Below are 20,315 nucleotides of genomic sequence, written 5' to 3' on the forward strand. Positions count from 1 at the left end.
CCAAAATATCAAGCCAAGCTGGACACTAACAGAGCTCAGCACTGGGCCTCGTCCATCACTGTGTTTTCTATTATATTGCAATAGCAATGGCAGTGGTGTGTAAGCCAAGGGCTAGAAGAATAGAGAAGTTTGGCTTCATGTTGCAACTAAATTGGTTCACAGTTGAGAATATCCATTGCTGCCAATGGCTGTCTTTCCTTATCTGATAATTGATGGCCTTTGCATCACAAGAATGCAATATGAAAGTCGACATAAGGTTCCTTAAAGGGCCCCTCACCAGGTCTCGACATTTTAAGCTGACAAGCGCGCAGAGAATACAATGCGCGCTATTGATAGTGTTTGCGAACTATAATATCGCTACGCGCAGCGCGAATGTCTGAAATTTCAATCCGAACGCTGTCTTCCCTTTCCTCCGCGGCGACTGCACTCGAAGCCAGACGGTGATGTGCACATGCTCCTGCACCTACGTACTCGTGTTCGCAGTGCGACGTCAATCATCGAGACACACGACTTCGAGAATTATTCAAGGCAACATCTGTTACTTGTGCGATCTGTTGCTTGAATTGACGAATTAAAGCCAAGAGAAATAATAAAACACACAAACCAAATGCCTGCATGTTTTTGTTTTACTTTGCACCGCAGCAAGAGATGTACTTCTGTTTTGTCTGCTTATCCCCACCGTCGTGCAGTCATACATGCAGACACTGAAACCGTCATTTTCTATCGTGTTCCAGCATGGGATCATGCTCTGTGATCTGCTTGTCTGCCTTAGTATTTGTGTAGCACTGACTTATAGCACTAGTCAGGTGTCCTCATGCACAGTGCACATAATTGTGCGCTGTGTGAAATGTGACAATCAACACAGCTCGTGTGCGATGCTGTCAGCGGAAGTGCACCGCACCATGAGAAAGCGAGGAGGAAAAGATGAAGGCGGGGCCTGCAACACATGTGTCACATGATCCTCGAGGTCCAGTATGGGAGAACGCAGGGAAGGCATTTCGCTTGCGGGGGCTAGATGGGGCAAGTGGAGAGAGTCTCACTTGAAAGTTGAGTTCGCCTGCTGAAATCACCGGTTCGCGGCACTGAAATATTTCTATCTCTGCTATTAATGAGCTGACCCGAAAAATTGTGGTAGAACGCTCCCCAGAAGGTACGTAACAACTTCCATTGCATAACCAAAATTTACTATGGAGCCTGGTGAGGAGACTTTTTACGTGCGCTTAAACACCAGTACACAAGCATTGCTGCATTCTGCTCATACTGGAATGCAGTTACATTGGCTGGGAACCAAATACACAGCCTTGTGTTTGGTTCCATTCCCTGCTGCAGACTGATCATACGACAGGTTTTCCAGCCGCTAGATCTCATGTAAACAAGTCGCAGTTTCGCCAGAAAGGCATAGCATTGATTGCGATAGCAAATTAGCAGACAGCTACACAAAGTAAGGATAGTAGTTTTACTGGCCATATAAACTTGTAAATATTTGCTTACCAACTAAATCAACAGGTATGGCATCTCACGCGAACAAGTAAACATGAACACATCTCTTTCGATGACTGCACACACTCGCTGTCAAAATGGTGGAGGAAGCGCGACAGCTGCAGCAAGCTAATTGACCTTCGTGCTGCCCCTCGCTTCAACACAAGCTAAGTGGCAAGAACACAGCACACATGAAGCTATCAGCACTTGGCACACTCTGTCCCCGCCGCAGATCACTTTCAAGATAGGGCCACTGGAGTTGGATTTTCCGATTGTTAGATCTTATGTAAAGAAAAATCCCGGCCATGGCAGCCGCATTTCGACGAGGGTGAAATGAAAAAAAAAAAAAAAAAGATGCCCGTGTCCTGTGCATCGGGGGCAAGTTAAAGATCCCCTGGTGGTCAAAATTAATCTGGAGTCCCTACTACGGCGTGCCTCAATCCAATCGTGCTGCTGGCATGTAAATTGAAGAAAGAAAACGTAAACAAGAAAAGGCGCGAGGCACGCACAATCAAAGACAGTAGGCACCCACCGCATTAGCTTTCCTGCAATACTCGCCTGCCCATCTCGCGTAAAAGCGCTGGCGTGCACTCAGTTTGTTTTCGTAGCAGCAGATCTCCTTGTTACAGGCCGTATTCACTGCTATCGCTGTCAACCTTATGACGATAAACATCTTCACCTATCTGCCTTGCAGCGCGTGGGGCGTATGTGGCATTGGAAGTGTAATGCATGCTTTTCGTTGGCGATAACCCAATGCACCACCATTCGTACGCGAGTGGCGCGTTTTTCTCCGGGGGCATCCTAAAACACTCTGCAATAGCAACACAAGACGTGTCTCATCGCGCCAGAGGCTCATCAGCTCGTGTGTTGTCATCTTGTGCAGCGACGTTTCACGTCGACAACAGTTTAGTTAGCCTACTTTCTTTAGTTACTTCGGATTGTACATTTCTCCAGTTAGTACGTTTCCCCTACGAGTTTTCACATATGTGGTAATGAGGTTCTAGTGTACCCAGATTTGTCTTGTCTTCGTGCTTGTGGCCTCGACGTGCTTGCGGCTTCATTTATACGCGTTATCTACGTTCAAAGGCATAACGTTCAAAGCAATGTACTTTTTTTCTATGCAAAAGGAAAGAACAGCTAAGCCACACAATCGCTGCTAATTGCAATGGTTCTGCTTGTACACGTATTTGCGGAGTAATGTTTGCAATATCTGGCTTGTGTGGTTGAGGCCCTGTGTTCGAATCGAGCTGTCAGGCAATTTTAATTACTTATACCGCAGCACTTCCTTGAATATGATCAGTTCATCACATAAAAGAAGCCGTTTAAAGCCAGAAGGACAAACTGAGGCAAGTCCACGTACTAACTATCATTCCCATGTTGGCCGAAGTGCTTCGATTGCAGCTCTTGCAGACACCAGATCAGCAGTTCCCTCAAGTGATTGAGTGAAACTAAGGCTGCTACTGTCATAAGGATACGGCACATGGCAACAGTTCAACAGTGTACAAGCCAACACCACCTAGGTACAAACTCATGCAACTTTTCCCCTGGCTTCCCTTGTTGCTGTCTTTCTCGCGCTCCTACCTCGTGCAACAAAATGCAGTAACGTGAAGCAAGAGGCCAGACGGCCTACATGAACCCACACAAAATCAGCCTGCACATTTCACCCACTCCAACTTCTCTCATTGTGCCAGCGTTTCACAAATAAAATTTTAGGCTTTCCCGATCTCTCATTGCAATGCAAGGTGGCATCTTGCATCATTGTCTCTTCCATAAAATTTAGAACAGTAATACAAGCTTAAAACAAACACTATTTAGTTCCCCAGCTTCATCTTGCCAAGAGTCAACCACCAGTGTAGCGAGATGTTTAACATAACATTGCTGCACTTCATTTGTAACAATATCCAGCTTTGAATGGAAACGCCTGCAGTCCTCTATTGTCTCCATCATAGCCTTCATTGTTCAGATGATTGCTACATGGTAACCTGTTGCAACTCTGTTCCACTCCTATTTAACACTGAAAGACATTGAGAGCAAAATGAAGTGAAGTCGACGTGCGTGGATGAAATATTTCTTGATTATCTTCCTGTCTGTTTTATTTTTTAGATTTCAAGTGAGTGCCGCGCTATACATGAAAAAGCACCAATGTATCTTGAAGCATAAATAGGTCACCGAAATATTTAAAGGCATTTTTCTTTTAGATAGACGACTAAGCACAATTGGCTTGACTTAAATACGATGTTTTAATGGTTTCGTTGCTTCATGTCGTAATTGGAAAAACGCAAGCGAACAAATGGTGCAAAGACAAGCCCAGTGTGCTCAAATTATGCAAAAACGAAAGAGGTAAGCCTGACACAATGCGTGAAATGTCAAGAGATTGATGGATAAATGCAACATCTTGCACTATTGCATTCTTGGAACTTTAAAAAATGCTTAAGGTGCATTCACATACATTGTGCACCACATAGTTCAATCATGCTGCATTGCTTTGGTTACTCCAGTTCCACCAAAACCAACTTTTCATTTATGATTTAGGATCACCAACTTTTTTAAATTGCTGAAGAATTCCTTTTGGCACTATTTAAAAATAAGAAATGAGAAGAGAATACAGCCACTTTCTTTTTGACCCTCATTATCCCTACGTCAGCACGGTAAATCCACTTCAGAATAAGATTAACAGAAGGCAGTGTTCACGATACTGCATGCAAGAGTAGCTTGTTCCTGATGAAGTAGGAAGCACTCACTGTGATGACATTTTCAAATTCCTTGGCAGACATCCTGCTCAACATCTGGGGAGTGGTGTGGTGAGGGTATCCCTGCTCCTTGAGAAACTGCCATAAGAAAATGAGTACAAATGCAAAATTAGCCACTGGCCAGAAAAGTTCCATTCACAAGAACACATTAAAAGGGTTAGAGATATTGGTGATAGTGGCTCCTTTCAGGTTATATTACTTGAGCCCCCAAACTCATGTTTAGGGGAACACCTTCCAGCTAGTTCTACGGCATTGCACAAGCAACAATCCCACACAAGGTCCAAGAAGAATTTAGGGGAAACATGGAGCAATGGCTGAAGGGCACTTATGTCGAACTAGATAGAGCATGTCTATTAAAGCAACAGTTTTCTTTGGCTCTTCCTCATTCATAGTCACCCGATCGTAGTCCACAGGTATTTACTGCAAAACCCAGGCATACTGACTAAATCTTTACTTTTGCAGAGAAAGTTGTGATATCTGACAACGAAATGGACTTTCTCAGAAGCCATTGTAGTATTAGTAAGAAAATTCCAGCACTACTAAATCACACTTTTTTTTTACTTGCTTCCCTTGCTATGCTCGTGTATGAAAACAATGTTATAATCATCCTCGGCATTTAAAGCCACGAGTGACCTTGAAAGAGTTATTGTCTGCACATGCAGTTGTGTACAGCATTAAACTTTGACATTTAGATGTGTTTAGAAATACAATAATTCTATTTGTATACTCTTTCCATAGAGAGGTAGATAAGAAGTCATCCATTAAAGAAATTAAATTATGTGGTTTTATGTGCAAGAACCACGATCTGACTAAGAGGCGGGCCACAGTGGGAGAGACTGGGTTAATTTTGACTGCCTCGATTTCTTTAACATGCATGCAATGCATGGTACATACGAGTTTTTGCATTTTGCCCCCATCGAAATGCAGGCACCGTGGCCGGCATTCGATGCCGCGATCTCGTGCTTCGTAGCGCAATGCCATAGCCACTAAACCACCACAGAGGGTGTAAGACATTTAAGCATTGTAGACTCACAATGTACAAGTTGTCCACACATTCAGAAAGGTAGGCCTTGTCAGTGAAGTTCCTCTGGTCTTTCAGGTTTGCAGGTTTCTGTGCGCCTTGGCTCAAACGGTCCATTTGAGACAGGCTAGATGAGCTAACCCACAAAGACAGCAACAGATTAGGCACAGCACACTGAATACTATTTTTTGTGTATGCTACAAGTAGAGAGAATAAATGACTAAGCTGTGTGCTCTTATGCTGACAGTCTACTCGAATTTTCAGGCACTGCTTTACCCAATCCATTACCGATTGCCACAGTCCTCCAACTACTTCATAGCTGTTGTACTGCCATAATACTCTGCTTTATTATAGCTGCATTTCTTTGACCCTAGGCTTTAAGTGCATCATTTTCTCGACTGAAAGGTACAGTGCATTGGAAACATGTATGCACACATGGTTTCCACGCAGAGTGCAAGGCTGCTTGCCCTTCTGCGGTAGTGTTGCTTACATTTTTATGCTTGTTTTCTCACCCTGCCAGCACAATGCCATTCTTACCTGTGCATTGTTTACGGTGGCTAGCGCTGGTGCTGATCAAGCAGACAGATAAATTCCTAGCTCTTGTAAATCAAATTACGCTTGGGAACAGGCAGCTTTTTGACGGAAGCAATAGGAAAGCAATGCATGGCAGGAAATGGAGCATGTACCAACCATACCCCATTGTAAAGAATGGTCCACATTTAAGAGAACACTTGTGTGCAGAGCACGTTCAAATTTTCCTCCTTCACAAGAGTGCAATTGCCTAGATTTATAGCAGGCAACTTGTGGTTAGTAGCTCCGACTACTTTCAACAGACTACTGCAGTGCACTGACATTGCCTCCACAGCCACGTGCCACTAGGCCACCAGAAAAGTGAGAGCCGAAAATTTGAGTGTCCCCTTGAATAATGGACCACACTGTAAAAAGTGGCAACAATGCTGGCCACCTCAACGACAAGGGCAGGTGGGAATAGCCATGTGGTAGCAGGGTCAGGAAACAAAGATAAAACAAAATGTAAGCAACATTATTGCAGTAAGGCGAGCAGCCTCACTTTGCATGGGCACCCTTTACGGGCACATGTCTACCAATGATGAATGGCCAACAGTACACACTATACTTTGAGTCGTGGAGCAAAAAACATTCAATGTACTCTGACAATTCTGGTGCAGTAAACTAGTCAGTTCACTAACCTCTGGTGGAATAACGCCTCCTGGTATTCCAAGTTACTGAGATAATGGAACAACTGATTAAAAAGTGAATGAGAAATGTTGAGAAGCTTTAAAGGAAACAAAAAAAAAGAAAGCTTTATTACACCAGTATGAATTAACAAGAGCATTATTACTTACAGCGCACACTAAAAACATGGACGAAGAACTGACGAAACGCGAGCGCTCGTGTTTCATCTCTTTTTCGTCCATGTTTTTAGTGCATGCTGTAAGCAATAATAATGCAGACGTACCGGCTCACCCAGCTAGTTACCGTATTAACAAGGGCAAGAAACCGTTCCAACAGACCTGGCACACTTCACCAAGACAAAATTTTTAGTTTGTCTGGTTTCCGACATTTTAGGTTTTTCTTTACCTTTTCTTTATTTCTTAATTTTCTTTAGCTGCAGTGCAGCCTTATCAGCTAGCATTAGAAGTTGATTCATTCCAATTCCCATGGAAGTGGAACTTTGAACAACTTCGCCTTCATAACCTTATCAGCTTTCAAGCGAGAAAGACATCAGCATCCGTAGGCAAAAGGCACAGGAGTGCACTACTCAACACTGCGGTCCAGGCAATCCGGGCAGTGTCTGAACATTGACTTGCCTGTAAAATGGCTTAGTTGGGAAAGGCATTGCATTTTCTTCACATTTCTGTTTTCACATTATTTTGCCGAGTATAGCTGCAAATTTCACCTACAGGTATAAAAGATAAAGGAAGTGGGGGGCGGGGGCGTGACCAGTGGCGTAGCTAGGTGGTCTTGCACCTGGGGCCCATAGGTCTTCTGTCACCTCCCCCCGGTGCAGTCGAGGATGTCTACAATTTCCGGGTTTCAGCCCCACTACAGCCACCTTGGATACCGCGCATGTCCCCGGGTCCCTCTCCCCTTCACTTTCTTTCCCAGAGATCGCGAATGCAGCAGGTATACACGCTGTTTTTTCTGCGCCAAATAACATAGGGTGCTGCACTGATAACTTGCGATAAGTGCATGTGCACATTTTCTGTCATACATAAGGCTTGGCAGCCAATACAAATGCGGCATCGTGGAAAATATGGCTCGCGTCACAGGTAACAAAAAATATCGTTATAAAGCTTCAATTGCCAATTTTAGCGGCAATATTACATTTGCAAAATTGAAGCCCGACATTCATATCTTGCCCTACAACAACTCCACAAAAATCGTCGTAGGGGCTATGGCACGGAGTGTTTTGGCTGTCGGCAGCCCTGAACGAAAACGAAAATTAAATTGTGTGTCAGGGTCACTGATCTCCCGACCCTATTAGAAAATGCCACCTGCCTCCCTGCGGCACACGCGTCAATGCTATGACAATTGCGAGTTCTCTTTATTCTGATCGATAAAGCCTTTTTATTTGCTGCTATACGGACAAACGTGATTATCCGAGGTGCGGTACCACCCCAAGATTGGGCACAGAATAGAGCACGCTTCGCGTCGATTCTTGGCGTCACCATTACAAAAATATTAATAATAATAAAAAAGAGGCCGTGATGAAGCCCGTGCCAGCGAAAACTTGCACTACTGTTGGTTTGCACTCGCAATGGAGATGATTGAGGGATCAACGTCACTGGTTTCGTATTTCTGTCGCTGCTGCCATACTGGGTGCCACCCGCAGTGCCAAAGTACTGTAGCACCCAAAGCAATTTTGTTTAAGAAGTTTTTCTTGAGTTAATAATATGACTGAGTCCTCGCTTCTCGAATTGAAGTGCTTCCTCTATAAGTACTAATTAAAGGATTATTCAGGATATGGTTATAACTTATCTGCAACATTTTTCATGCTACCGAGTTCCTAGTAATCACAAAGACACATAACATCATAGAATATCGGGAAATGTTATTACAAAATTACAAACCCATTAATTACAGTAGTAAAGTTTATATATTTCTTACGTGTTCTTTTTCTGTGGTCAGTATCGCCAAGTTTGACAGCATTTCATCACTCGTGGTGGAGCGCAGAGACGTCTTTATCAGCTTTAACTTGGAAAAGTTCCTTTCGCATGATGCAATTGACACGCAGATCGTGAGGAACAAGCGAAAGGTAACAGTAAGTAAGTAAGAAGTTCCATTTGGCGATAAATTCCAGGAACTCCAAGCACCGAGTCTGAAGACCATCCAGTGAATCCCATTCGCGATTTTTCACGGCCGCACTTATGCTATGTCGCTCTCAACGAACGCTTCGCCGTAAACGCGAGCGCCGGGCGCGCTCGTTGAACGCCCTCTCGCTGCTGTCTTTGTTCGTCTTCGCTGCGCGTTCGGAACGGAAGAGGGACCCAAGAACCCCAACGCCTCACTGTATGTTTAGCGACGCCTGCTCCCAGCATGAACACGCGGCACGAGCGCACCCCACATGAAACGTTCCGCTAAGGCGAATAGCTCAGCGACCACCTTGCGAAGTAAATTTTTTTTAGCCTGCACATTCGTGCAATTATTTCGTGGGGTGTTGATAGAGCTGCAGCCGACAATTCTGCGGCGCAACGCGTCGGGTACATGAGCTGGGGCTACTGGATACCGGAGCATTCTTTGCCATTTGCGCCCAGTCAAGCCGGCAGAAAGAGGGGTGTCTTCAGACGTATATGACACACCCCCCATTGGCCCCTTGCATCCGGGGCCCACGGGCCCCCGGCCCCCTCTGTTGCTACGCCACTGGGCGTGACTGGTCACCACCTAGGTTCGACTTTTCCTCCAGAAGCTATCGAAGCGGTATGAATTAAGGACTGACTGCAGCACTAACTAGCGAACGAACTCGCAGTTTCAAAGGCAGTAGAGTTCACAACTGTAGAATGCAGTCCAGGACATTCAGGCAGCGTCTGAACATTGACTTTCAAGTGTAGCGCCCAGTACTTCCACCCCTGACTCGTGCAACTCTACATATCCTCGGACCGATGCACACTCGAGGTTTGCGTATTCAAGCGAAATCGTCGAATGCACAGCGTCAACTTAAATTTTGACTATCTGGCCGACAAAGGTGTGGAATGACACGGAAGTTCGCTTACCGTCTGTTTCGTCCACCGGACATGGCGGGTGTCCAGGCAGACCGGCTGCTGCGACTCGTCCGCACATCGGCCGAAGAGCTCCGCCGAGGAATTAAAGTACGCGGCGTGACCAAGCTCTTCTTGCCCGAACGCGCTCCCCTGTGTTCCATTTTTGGGTACCTAGACCAAAAGAGAATAATTAACCAACCTTATTATGGTCTAGAGACCGCACGCATGGGAAAGCAAACACGCACCTTTCCGTATATTCCAGGAATGGCTGACAGCTGTCCTGCGGGTTTATCTCAGAAAGTTGCAAGGATAGCAAACGATATGGCCGCACGTTGAACGTATATCGTGAAAAGAAACAGCCGCACGAGCTGCTCGCGCTATTTACTTCGCGTCAATGTTCGCGCGCATTTAAGCGTTTGTTAACGATCACGTGACCCGAAGCGCTGCGGTTACTGCAGCGCTAAAACGGCTGCAACCATCACCGCGGCTCCTGCTCAGTTCATGATTGTTTGTTGTTTCGTTATTTTAAAGCCTATTATGAAGTCAACTACTACTATATACTATATAGTTTTGTTGGTTCTGCAGTGGTTTAGTTGTTGTCAGTATCGCTTATATTTACAAGCCTATCGTTCGTTGCTGCTTCGCATCGACAGCGACATTGACCTTCACCGCGCAGTTTAAAACGTTCATATTTGTTTATAAATAGCATAATGGAATAGAAAGTTGTTTCATTTAGTTCTTTTCATAAAGACCTATCATAATCGGCAATTAAAACATGATCTTCCTCGAAGCGATTCTGCGTACAGAACATATTTGATCGCCAACACAAAGTCCATGTTCCTTTCTCTTGTGCAAAGTTCTTTTATGATTCTTTTATTTAATGTACCTCGAATGACTGTAACTACATACCCACCATTGCCCACAAGACCAATATAATTGCATTTAAAACTGCGGTCGAATGTTATACTCTTGGTAGCCGCATTATTTTGTTCTTGTTCTCTGTGTATAAAGTTCCCCACTCCTTTCTGTAACTTCTTCGGGCCTCGACGGTATCGAAATAAACAAAATAAGTAAACCAAGTTTTACCTGCTGGCACGAACGCGTTACAAGTCTCCTTTAATTATCAAAAGATACAGCAGAAATTGTGATTAAAGTTCTTAGCTTCACACTTTGGCTTAGTTGCCTAGAGGTACCCGATTATTGGCATACCCCCAAGTGTGTATGTGCTCTACATTTACATCCAGATCTGCATGGGCCATTGCAGACAATTATTTGCAGTGGCAGTATAATATTGAAGACTAAGGAGGAAGGGCGTTACACGTACTGTCTGGTTTGAATTAAAGAAAGTTGGCTGCAGCTGGGAATTAAAAGAAATAGTATCCGTTTGTGATAGCATACAGAAAGATCACCCTTTCATATTGGAAGCGCGTAGGATGGCTATGGTAATGTTTTACTTTTGTACCGCATATGTCTGCACCAATATATTCAAAATGCTAGAAAATAGATACTGATGGTCTGGTTGGTGGGCCATGGGTATGGATGTTTTTTTTTTTTAAATCTACAAAGGAATTAGTTTAGGGTTGCGAAGTTACCATTCAATTAGGCTACAATATTTATTGAATTCAAGTCACCCGGGTGTGTCCAGAAGAACAGACTAACGGGAGTCCCGATTATTCTTAGTTTTCAGCGAAATCTTTGTGTGAGGTGGTAAAGTGTCTCTGTATAAAGGAATCAACCTTCGTTTTACGAAACTTAGCATGGATTTCTTGCAAAAAATTCCTATTTCACTAAAGGTGGAAAAGAGCATTTTAACGAGTTGCAGAGATGAGTGGTGTCTTACCAGTACTCACCTACGGGGCAGAAACCTGGAGGCTTACGAAAAGGGTTCTACTTAAATTGAGGACGACGCAACGAGCTATGGAAAGAAGAATGATAGGTGTAACGTTAAGGGATAAGAAAAGAGCAGATTGGATGAGGGAACAAACGCAAGTTAATGACATCTTAGTTGAAATCAAGAAAAAGAAATGCGCATGGGCAGAACATATAATGAGGAGGGAAGATAAACGATGGTCATTAAGGGTTACGGACTGGATTCCAAGGGAAGGGAAGCGTAGCAGGGGGCGGCAGAAAGTTAGGTGGGTGGATGAGATTAAGAAGTTTGCAGGGACGACATGGCCACAATTAGTACATGACCGGGGTTGTTGGAGAAGTATGGGAGAGGCCTTTGCCCTGCAGTGGGCGTAACCAGGCTGATGATGATTATTATGATGATGATGATAATGAGATCTTGCAGATTCGAAGGTCTATCGTTCTAAAATTACCACATTGTAACCCGCCTATTTTTTTTCGGTAAATCTACACCTATGCTACTATCGACCCGCGGGACGGTAAATTTATGGCACCCAGATTATGTTTCTGACAAATTGTCAAACTTCGCTTTTTCAGAAACTGTCTCTGACTGACCCCTAAATCTGGGATTATTTTGGGTCAGTTCAGTTAAGGCGATGAAGATGATAAATATTTCTGACAAATCTTCAAAAAGGTGTATCACAAAAAAAAAGGCATGCAACTGCGCCACGTGTTTATTTCGTTTTAAAATCCCCAGAATGACAAAATTGCGTAAATAGCGAGAACTGGAACATTTACAGACGTTTAAAAGAAACAGCCATTGCCATTTTGTTATGAAACGTTTATGGAATACCCAACCAGGAGTGGTAAATCTAGTGCTGCACGAACATAATGCATGATTTTAAGTGAGATAATTAATTATATGAACACATACATATCTAACACACACACGCACACACACACACACACACACACACACACACACACACACACACACACATATATATATATATATATATATATATAAGCTTTTACTTGTTTTTTATTGAAATCACTAAAAATGGAGAATAGTGACACAAACTATGGCACACAGTAGAACACCGGATAAATAAGAACTATACAGTCCAACAGTACATGAATCGCAAAGTTTTGTGCGTGAGTTCAGTACGCTTACGCATATATAAAGTCAGATATTTTAATAGCCAAACACACAGCACATGCAATTACACTACAAGTACAGAACACAATCACACTCAGCGTAAAAATCACGATCACCACATAAATCAATCTTTAACCCGGAACAACACCCATATCACTTATTTAGCTTATTAGGATCAACTGAAACTTATTTCCCCAAAATGTTGGGGTCCTCGAAAAACTTTTCAAAGTAAGAAATGCTCTTTTCTGAAGGCCCGCAGTTGGCCATGGGCCAAGTATCTTTTTTAGGGTGAGTGGTCTTCTGTCTAATACCAGCAAATTTGCTTGCAGTACCCTTCTTCGTGGATCGTATTTCGTGCACTCGAAGAGGAGATGCCCATCTTCGTCTGGATGGCTGCAAGAACACTGCGGACTAGACAAACGTTTTATCCTGTACTAGAAGTGTCTCGTAAATACAGTACCAAGAAGGCGGTGCACCAATGTTTCAAATTTTATGTTGTCTGGCCCGGCCCGGCCAGCGGGCCGGGCTGGGTCAGACAACAGAAAATGCGATTTATCAAGTTGTGCTTAATAAATCGCACGGGAAATGCGGAGGTTGTGCGTTCGGTTCCCATCTGCGGCAAGTTGTTTGTTCATACACTTTAATTTCCATTAATTTATCGTTTCATTATTTCATTTATTAAGCACAACTAATTTCCCCTATGTTGTCCTTGGTGTCAGTGTTTGTTGGCTTCTCATGATATTACTAGTAAAAATAGGGCCCCTCGGTTAACCCCCTTTCTTCTTGTTTATTACATAACGAGGGTCTCGAATCCAGCTACATTGATGCCTTCAGGGAGCATATGTGGGTTTATTGACCAGTTGCCTTCACCCAAAAAGATCTCGATCTCGTGACGCCTGCGGCAAAAAGGACGTCCCACATCCGCCGTCAAGGTCTGTGAGTGGTGGCGCTGGCTAACACTCCCAGAGTTCTACTAGGACCCATAAATACCCAAGAAAGTGGATGAGCGAACAGCGCTGCGGTAGTTCAGTTGGTAGAGCATCGCACGCGAAATTCGGAGGTTGTGGGTTCGGTTCCCACCTGCGGCACGCTGTTTTTTCATCCACTTTAATTTCCATTAATTTACCTTTTCTTTATTTCATTTATTAACCACAGCTAATTTCCCCTATGTTGTCCTTGGTGTCAGTGTTTGTTGGCTTCTCATGATATTACTAATAAAAATCGGGCCCTCATGCAAAAGGAAGAATCTCGCCGGAAGCACTCAGAATTTTAAACAACTTTCGTGAAGATCGCGACATTCACATTATATGGGCACCCGCACACTCCTCCCTTCCCGGCAACGAAATAGCGCACAACCTGGCTCGAGAACTGACAGGCCGAGCAGGTGACACGCAACAAATACTGGGAACGGAGAGAGACCGGATGACCAGCTTTAATGAGATCACCAAACACTATAAATTGGGAAGGGCCCATTTCCCCCCGGCACACTCCTCGTTAAATAGACGGCAAGCGACGGCATGGCGCCTCTTACAAACAGATACATATCCGAACCTGGTGGCCTACCACCGCTACTACCCGGACCTTTACACGGATAGATGTAGATTCTGTGAAGAAAGGGCGGACCTACAACACATGGTATGGGCTTGTCCTCGTACACCCATACAGAATAAAATAATTAAAACCAGAGAGCAGTGGGAGACCGCGTTGCTCAGCTGTGCACCGGAAGACCAACGCAAGGCAATCCAGCAGGCCGAAGATGCCGCCAGGGCCCAAGGGCTCGAGGCCGTCATTTAGGTAGAGGCCTAGGTCTCAAATCTGCTGTGCACAAATAAAGTTTATTCCTCCTCCTCCTCCCTCGGTTAACACCCTTTCTTCTCGTTGAAGTAGTGATGAAAACTTTGCCAATTAGTATATCTTGAGTAGCGCCGGGTCCCTTCACTCCGTATGAGACGATGTTTTACCAGGATCGGAAAATGATCACTATACCGTGCGGTTCTATGTCCGTTGACCATTAAACGCCATCAAGACGGTCTTGTGAGCAGAGCGTAACATCAATACAGCTTGAGTAACGAAACCCCCGCAAGAACGTTGGACAGCTGTCATTTACCGCGATCAGATTACTTTTTTTCTGCAGCAGACTCTATAATGCTTCCGCGGGAATCATTATATTTACTGCCCCAGGTGACGTTATGTGCGTTGAAGTCCCCACAAACCAGCACATATGAGTTTACGATACCAAACACATTCACCAAGCTGTCTATTGATATTTTGCTAGAACATTGTAGATAAGTACTGATCACTGTGACGCATGTATTTATAAAAGATATCTTGCATGCTACGAACTCCAGTATATCTAAATCGCTCGACTGTTTAAATAGGATGGCAGGTCTTTTCTCACGCATAACATCGCTCTGCTACTTCCAGCAATGCGCGATGATTTATATATAACATAGTTTGGAAGACGAAAGTCATCTCGTACGTCTGCCTCCTGTATACATAAAACAGTAAAGTTATGTTGAGCTAGTATGCAAAAAGCAACTGATTTATTTCGAAGGCTATTAGCATATTCCACTAAAATATGAAGACGTTGTAACGATTATTAATTGTAAGCCTGCCGTGGAGCTGTTGGTGGTTGTGGAAGCACCAACGGTTCCACAGAAAGCAGTGCTAATTTTACGTCTGGTAGGTTGTTTGCGTGTGGGATGGTACTGAGAATTGCATGCAAAACTGTGAATAGCATGGGCAGGATCATCTGTGCCACGGGTAAAGACGCGTAATCAACAAACAACGCTGAAGCTGCATGTGTAATCGAAGCAGATTGCTGAAGAGCTGATTGGGATGGTCGCTGGGATGACTGGTGTGGTTAAGGCGAATGCTGAAGTAGTCGCTCAGATGTTAGATGAGGTTGCTGTGTCAATGGCAGAGGGCGTAGCTGAGAAGGTCGGCCAATTTCACTCGATGCGTGGGCAAGATGAGTAGTATTCTCTGAAGATGGATCGTGTCGCTCGCTGTCAGAACGTTGTCTACCTGAGTGCTTTAGAGCTGCAGAATAGCTCATATTGACCTCTTGCTCTTTTTCTTTGTTGGGAGTTGAAGGCGCGTATCTTACAGCATCAAGGCTGGGTGGGGGCGCATTACGAGGAGGCAGCCTTCCGTATTTCAACTTATGTCTGCGTAACCTTGAGGCAGCTCTGCTCTGAGGCCACCCGGAGTAGGAAGCTGTATGGTTTCCGCCACAGTTGGCACACTATGGCCGACACACAGGCTTGCACTCTGAATGGTTGTGGTCTTCCGAGCATATCTTGCAGCGACGTGTACTGCGGCAGTTCTTCGATAAATTTTCAAATCTCTGGCAGTTGTAGCATCTCAGAGCAGGACCATGGTATTCTTCTACGGGATGACTCGTGAAACCCAAATGCACTCGTTGCGGCATTGGTTTGTCTTCTCTGAAATGGAGAATGACAGTTCTCAGAGGGCGTGATTCTACCGCTCCGTCTTCTTGGCGATTGCAGCGGGCCTGACGATGGCAGATGTCACGCCAAAATCCTTCAGGGAGTCAACCAGTTGTGCTTCCGTATACTCAACTGACACATGGCGTATCATGCCAACATTCTTAGTATAAGATGCCGGAATGAATGGCTTGGCTCCCAAACCAGTCACTTCACTCATTGACAGTAGATGTCTTGCAGATGAGACTGAAGTAACGTGAACAGAGAAACTTCCATCTCTATTCACGTGGAATGACTGTACTTTTTCCTTTGCCGGGGAAACAATTTCCGACGCAGCGCGATTTGGATTCACTTGCCAGAAGTTGCGGCCTTCTTGTGAGGGTCGAAAGACAGCTGGGATTCCCCCAGGCCGCTTCTTTTTATACATTACCAAGGAGAACTACGTTTCATCGCAGTCTATGTCTTCATCTTCACTTAGCTCATAGGTAGATGCCCTGTCTTCGTCAACCGGTGGTTTCTCGGCTTCACTTTCGCTTGTCTCAGCCATATTCACTGAAGGTGCGCTGGAAGGTAGTGCAGCGTTGAAAACTAGCGTCGCCGGCTTGATGACATTAGGCGCGTGTTGTGGCACTTCCGAGTGCAGCGCCGATTCTGCAGCACTCATGCGCCTAGGAATGCGCTGTCGGACATATGGCTCGTGCCGGTGTTCTTTGCTGCCTACCGCCTTGGTAGGCGTAGATGTGCTGTAGAGCGCAGCAAAATCACGCGATTTTGTGCCTGATCTTTAGCACAGGTATCGCACGGGATGTCTGTTCTCTCTGGACAACAGCAAAGTCTCAACACAGCACTGATTCTTCGAAGAAAACAGAAAATAATACCTCACCGAAGAAGCAGCGGCCGCTTGGTGGGACTTCTTCTTCTCCCATTTACTTGTTATATTTGTAAATATGCCAATTAGGCAGATGTAGAGAATCGCAAGACACGTCACTGTGAGGCGCTTCCAGCAAGGTGCACATCGCTGGCTGACTTTTTCCGGCAAATAGAGAAAGCCCACAATTTACGAAAAGAAAAAGTGCCATTTTCGCCCAAAGGGCGATGATGATGATGAAGCAACATTCTCTGGGCCCGAAATAAATCGATGGTGCACGCAGGCACCAGACGGGGTGGTTCCCTAGTTACGGGACCCATATGTTTCCAGCAGCTCCTGGCCCCTGTCCGTCAGTGCGAGCTGAATCGGTAGGGCGGGGCTGGATAACAAAGTCTCCCATCGCTCAAGGGGTTGGGGATTGGGGGTGTTGGTGGGAAGGGGAGGAGGGGGGGTCTTGAGTTCTGTGCACTCTGCCAAGACGTGCGGCAGGGTGCCCTTTTCTCTTCTGCAAAAAGGACAGAGCATATCGTATTCCGCAGGGTACATGCGGTTCATCAGTACGGGATGCGCAAGCGATCCCACCTGCGCTCGACGCAGGATCGTCTGTTGTTGCCTGGTGAGTTTGGGGTGCGGTTCTGGCAGCCTGCACCTTTCTTCTCGGTACATCCGGGTAATGTCACGAAAGCTGGTAACCGGGTGCGGTAGCTCTTCCGGCTCGTGCTCGGCCCGGATTGACATTTCTCGGGCATGGTAGTCGGCGATGATGTTGCCTGCTACCTGCGAGTGAGCCGGGACCCACATGAGCTCTATGGCTCTTCCCGGAGGCTTGTGCTTGGCTAGAATGGCTCGGGTCGCGGAGGAGATTACCCCCCTGCGGAAGCTTCTGTAGGCTGTCTTTGAGTCGGTGACTACGGTGCCCACGCTCGGCTGTGCGAGTGCGAGGGCTACGGCCGCTTCTTCGGCAACTGCGGGGTCTGTTGTCTTCAGGGACGCGCTGACGATCAGCCTCTCCTTTGAAGTAACCACCACGGCTGCACGGTCACTGTGTTTTCGGAGCGAGGCGTCCGCGTAGAGGACCCTGAGGTTCTCTTCCAGCTTACGGGCTAGGGCTTTGGCTCGCGCGGTGCGCTTCTCATCGTCCTTGCCCGGCGTCATGTTCCGGGGAAGGGGTTTTGTCTGAATTATCATTTTCCAGTCTTCTGGAAGGGCCGTCTTGATGGGTACTGGCTCGATCTGCCATCCTATCTTGCGTAGGACGGCTCGTCCGTGTTCCGTGTGACTGAGCCGGATTCTCTGATTAGAGAGGTGGGCTTCGATGAGCTCCTCCACCGTGTTGTGGGTCCCCATGTCTAGCAGTTTTTGCGTGGATGAGTATATGGGTATGCCCAGTGCTTGTTTCGTTGCCTTACGAAGCATCGTGTTTAGGGTGTCCCTATTCGCCTTCGTCAGCTGGAGATACGGGGCGGAGTAGGTAACCCGCGACACGACGAACGCGCGTACCAGGCGCATGGCATCGTCCTCTTTAAGGCCTCGGTTTCTGTTTGATACCCTCCGAATCATACCAAGTATCTGTTCGGATGTAGTCTTGATCTTTGTGATGGCGGCCTGTGCCTTTCCGTCGCTCTGAAGTAGTAGGCCGAGAATCCTAATCTGCTGTGCAGCAGATTAGGATTCTCGGCCCAAAGGGCGAAGCTTTGACAACAATAGCAAGGCTTAGCGCTGCGCTTGGACTCTCGTTTGGGGTTTCTATTTTGGGCACTGGGATGTTTGCTCCGCAGTGCAGGAATTTATGTGCTCCAACGGAATGGAACTGTTAAATCTGTATACTAATTCTCCTTTTTTTCGGTGCTTTTCGATTATTATTGATTCTTTCTACCGTTATTGCTTTCACCTTAAAACATAATTTCACCTTCTAACAGAGCTTGCTCTACAGCAGTCTTGTGGTTATAGCTTGGTGTAATCCCCCCGTTTCTTGACAAATCCCCCATAGTAGGCATGAGCCACCGGTTTTCAATTCAATTCATTGCAATTTCAATTATTTCAAAATTCACTTTATTTAGCTTTCTACGAAAGAAAGGAGCAGTCACAAGAGGCTAATATAGAGAGTATATAGCTTTATGAGGCGACTGCCCCATCCAAATGATAGCAACGGGCAGTTCGCAGAACAAAACAGAATACGTAAAGACGTTCCAATGAGAGTTGAAATTTCTTCAACACAGAACTGGCAGGCTTTATGTCTATCATGCAACTTTAGCGCAATGAAACAAAGTCTACAGCAAAGTCTACAGAAATAGATAGCGCGACAATGTAATATAGTAACATATGAAACAGTTCAACAATTAAAAGGACGAAAGAAAAATAATTGCACACTTCGGTAAAAACCAAGAAAAAATAGAAATATTTGTTATAAGAACATGTCACGAACTTCTCGCAGTGATATGTTTACAAGGTCGACTCCATTTTGTTGTTCCAAGTTATTTAGCAGCGGAGGTAACCGGTATCGAATCATTTATTTTGCGTAGTTTGTAGGACACCATGTTACATGCCATAGTTCCGGATTACGAGTGTCGTATACAACTCTGATTCTTTCAAGATTGGCAAGAATTTGCAATGCGGCGTCTTTCTTCTTTATATATACATAACTTATAGTAGTGAGAAGGCTTACATTCATAAAGTGAAGGAAGTTTATTGTGTGTAATTTCGCAAATAATTCGGGTGTGAGACAAACACGGCATTTTGTAAACTAATCTAATTGTTCGCTTTTCTAACAGTAACGACGACACCTCAAACGGTAGCGACGACACCTCAAACGGTAGCGACGACACCTCAAACGATGTTCAATCTATCGGTCAATACGACATACGGGCGCGACGGAACAGACAAGGCAATTACTACTGCTGGGTAGGAGGCATTCAATGGCCTGGCAGCCACGAAACGTCTCTTGCATGCGGTAAATTCGTGATGTTCTATTCCGCCTGTTGAGGTAAGCATTGGCGGCCTAATTGCCAGAGTATTGGCCTTCCGTACTATGAGCTTCTTTTTCAAATCCGGCTGTCGGTCAATTTTATTGTTTATTTATGGTGGTGTGCAGAGCCATGCCGCGGCAAGACTAGCAGAGACCAACCGACACTGTCTCTCTCTCTTGCACACACACGCACACACACTTTGGCATCTAATTATTTAATTAAAGTCATGATCTAACTTTTACTTGTTCTGATTGTGAAATGTCAGTTTTGGCGGTTGTGGTGAATCATAAGTCAAAATGAGGTGTTTCTGGCAAGGTACACATAGCACCTTTGCATGTACCGACAAAAGAAGAAAGCCCATGCGAAATATGAAAGAATACCGCTTGACTGAGCGCCCGCACGCTTGGAATAGCAGCGCCGTCAAACTTTGGGAAAGCAAGCTGTTCATCTCAGGCTCGCCCTTCAAGGCAGTGCACTTCCTTGAGCTTCATAACCATGCAATATTCGCCCGCTATACTGTTTCGCGCGTTGTGGAAAGAACACATCTCGGTCCGC

General features: G+C 45.3%; 2 protein-coding genes across 3 annotated transcripts in view; one reads left to right on the forward strand and one right to left on the reverse strand.

The window, feature by feature from the left end:
- The window catches only part of LOC135916022 (kinetochore protein NDC80 homolog), a 42,881-nt gene extending 33,008 nt beyond the window's left edge, over positions 1 to 9,873 (reverse strand). Inside the window, exons 1-4 of the mRNA XM_065449226.1 lie at positions 9,716 to 9,873; positions 9,483 to 9,641; positions 5,263 to 5,386; positions 4,221 to 4,307 (exon numbers count right to left, since the gene is read on the reverse strand). Of these exons, the coding sequence (XP_065305298.1) occupies positions 4,221 to 4,307; positions 5,263 to 5,386; positions 9,483 to 9,631 (360 nt within the window). The 5' untranslated portion in view covers positions 9,632 to 9,641; positions 9,716 to 9,873. The remainder of the gene's footprint in view (positions 1 to 4,220; positions 4,308 to 5,262; positions 5,387 to 9,482; positions 9,642 to 9,715) is intronic.
- Positions 1 to 20,315, forward strand: part of LOC135916053 (connectin-like) — a 193,800-nt gene that overhangs the window by 48,610 nt on the left and 124,875 nt on the right. Inside the window, exon 3 of one of the 2 annotated variants that reach the window (XR_011514061.1) lies at positions 12,807 to 12,904. The exons of the other annotated variant lie outside the window; for it this stretch is intronic. The gene's annotated coding sequence lies outside the window, so the exon portion shown is untranslated. Of the gene's footprint in view, positions 1 to 12,806; positions 12,905 to 20,315 lie in introns of those variants that run through there. 2 annotated transcript variants of the gene reach the window in all.

The sequence above is a fragment of the Dermacentor albipictus genome, chromosome 4 (assembly GCF_038994185.2).
Source record: "Dermacentor albipictus isolate Rhodes 1998 colony chromosome 4, USDA_Dalb.pri_finalv2, whole genome shotgun sequence".
Classification (NCBI taxonomy): domain Eukaryota; kingdom Metazoa; phylum Arthropoda; class Arachnida; order Ixodida; family Ixodidae; genus Dermacentor; species Dermacentor albipictus.